General features: G+C 32.8%; 1 protein-coding gene across 1 annotated transcript; it reads left to right on the top strand.

The window, feature by feature from the left end:
• Positions 1-164: 164 nt before the first annotated feature.
• Positions 165-2,095, top strand: LOC124890305. Its single transcript, XM_047402167.1, has 3 exons — positions 165-372; positions 595-1,539; positions 1,896-2,095. The coding sequence occupies exons 1-3, from the start codon at positions 165-167 to the stop codon at positions 2,093-2,095; spliced, it is 1,353 nt and encodes a 450-aa protein (XP_047258123.1).
• Positions 2,096-2,539: the final 444 nt, after the last annotated feature.

The raw sequence follows: 2,539 nt of genomic DNA on the forward strand, positions 1-2,539 counted from the left end.
TTGAAATTTATTAGGCTTCATCAAAAAAAGTTGAGATCACACTTTTAAAGGGTTAGAAGAAGTTGTTTTAAGAAGAGACACCTTCTTCTCAAGGACAGAGAGTTATACTTTCTTCATCATTCACCGGAGGGGCACGTTACATGTTGCAAAAGTATCAGGATGCCATGGCAATTTGCAAATGGGCTGGATACCCTGATCTTTTCATCAGATTTACTTGCAATCCAAAATGGCCAGAGGTTGCTAGATTTGGGAAGTGTAGGCAATTGTCTGCAGAAGATCGTCTAGACATTTTAACAAGGATTTTCAAAATCAAATTGGATCAATTGCTAAAAGATCTACGAGACAATAAAGTTTTTGGTGAAGTAAAAGCAGGTATAACTTCATGCTATATGACAATATTACATTACTTTTTTAATTATTAGTAAGCTATAATTATAATTATCAACCAAAAAACTGACATTACTAATTGCCATATCTTTTTATAGAGTGATTTATACCATTGAATTTCAAAAGTGTGGTTTGCCTCATGCACATATCCTAATTTTTATTCATAAAAATGTCCAAATACCGCCGATATTGATGACATTATTTCAGTAGAATTGCCTGACAATTTAGTTGATCCTCAATATTATGCGGCTGTTACAAATTTAATGATTCATGGACCATCAAGAAAATCTTCTCCTTGCATGCAAAATAGCAAATGTACAAAGCACTTTCCAAAAAAATTTGTGGATTCAACCACAGTTGATGATGAAGGGTATCCTATATATAAAAGAAGGGATAATGGAAAATCTACAAAGAGAGCAGGTAGTGATTTAGATAATAGGTATGTTGTGCCACACAATAGATTCTTATTATTGAAATATGGTGCACATATTAATGTGGAATGGTGCAACCAATCAAGGTCCATTAAATACTTATTTAAGTATGTTAATAATAAAGGCCATGATCGTGTAACCGCTGCTTTTTCTCAAAGTGGAAATACTGATGACTCAAGAATTATTGATGAAATAAATATGTATTGTGATTGTCGGTATATATCGCCATGTGAAGCAGCTTGGAGAATTTTTAACTTCCCGATCCATCACAGAGAACCATCTGTAGAAAGGTTATCCTTTCATTTGGAAGGCAATCAAAATGTCATATTTTCAAATGATGATCGGATTGATGCAGTAGTTAACAGACCAACTGTAAAGGAATCAATGTTTTTAAAGTGGTTTGAGGCAAATAAGGAATTTCCTAAAGAAAGAGAGCTAACATATGCAAAATTTCCTCTAAAGTTTGTATGGAATCAACAATCGAAGAAATGGAAAAAAAGACAAACATCTGCATTTTCTATTGGCAGAATTTTCTTTGTTCCCCCGGGATCTGGAGAGCAATATTACCTTAGATTGTTGCTGAATGTTATTAAAGGTCCAACATCCTATGAGGATCTTAGAAAAATAAATGGTCATGATTATAACACTTTCAGGGATGCATGTTATGCTTTAGGTTTATTGGACGATGACAGAGAGTATGTGGATGCTATAGTGGAAGCAAGTAATTGGGGAATGCCATCATATCTGAGGCAATTATTTGCTATGCTACTTTTATCAAATTCAATGTCACGTCCAGAGATTGTTTGGCAATCAACATGGCATTTACTATCAGAGGATATCCTTTATCCTTCATAAAGAAAGGAGAGTTTTAGATAACCCAGGTACTTAAATAAAACTTATATATATATATATATACATGATATTTTATTTTATTCACAAAAATTTGAAAGCCAATGATAAAATACACTTATTCATTATCTAATACAAATTTTCATGATCATATATTCCATTAACTGTATCAAAATATACTTTTCTAATTTAATGTAATTATTTGTTTATGTTGTTGTGCATTTTCAGAATTTAACCTAGCAGATGATGATCTGAAAAATCTTTTCTTGCAAAAGATTGAGCACTTTTTAAAAGGTTATGGAAGAAGTTTTCTTGATTTTCCAACAATGCCAATGCCTGTATATAACGAGGAAGAGGTTGACCAGAATAATAGATTAATCTGTGATGAAATGCGTTATAACAGACGAGCTTTAGCAGTGGAACATTAACAATTGATTAGGAATTTGACAGATGAGCAGAAGACTGTGTATGAAAAGATAATAACAGCTGTGAATGAAAACAAGGGTGAATTTTTCTTTTTATATGGTTTTGGAGGAACAGGTAAAACTTTTATTTGGAATACTTTGTCTATTGCCATAAGATCTAAAGGAGATATTGTGTTAACAGTTGCTTCTAGCGGAATTGCATCTCTTTTGCTACCAGGTGGTAGAACAAGCTCACTCAAGACTTGTAATTCCACTAAATGTAACCGAAGATTCGACATGTAATATCAAGAAAGGAACTCCTTTAGCAAATTTAATAATCAAGGCAAAGTTGATTATCTGGGATGAAGCACCAATGATGCATAGATATTGTTTCGAAGCTTTTGATAAAAGTCTAAGAGACATTCTTAGCTTCAAAGATTCATCCAATTCACAAAGACCTTTTGGAGG

Source organism: Capsicum annuum, unplaced genomic scaffold (assembly GCF_002878395.1).
Source record: "Capsicum annuum cultivar UCD-10X-F1 unplaced genomic scaffold, UCD10Xv1.1 ctg15045, whole genome shotgun sequence".
NCBI classification, from domain to species: Eukaryota; Viridiplantae; Streptophyta; class Magnoliopsida; order Solanales; family Solanaceae; genus Capsicum; species Capsicum annuum.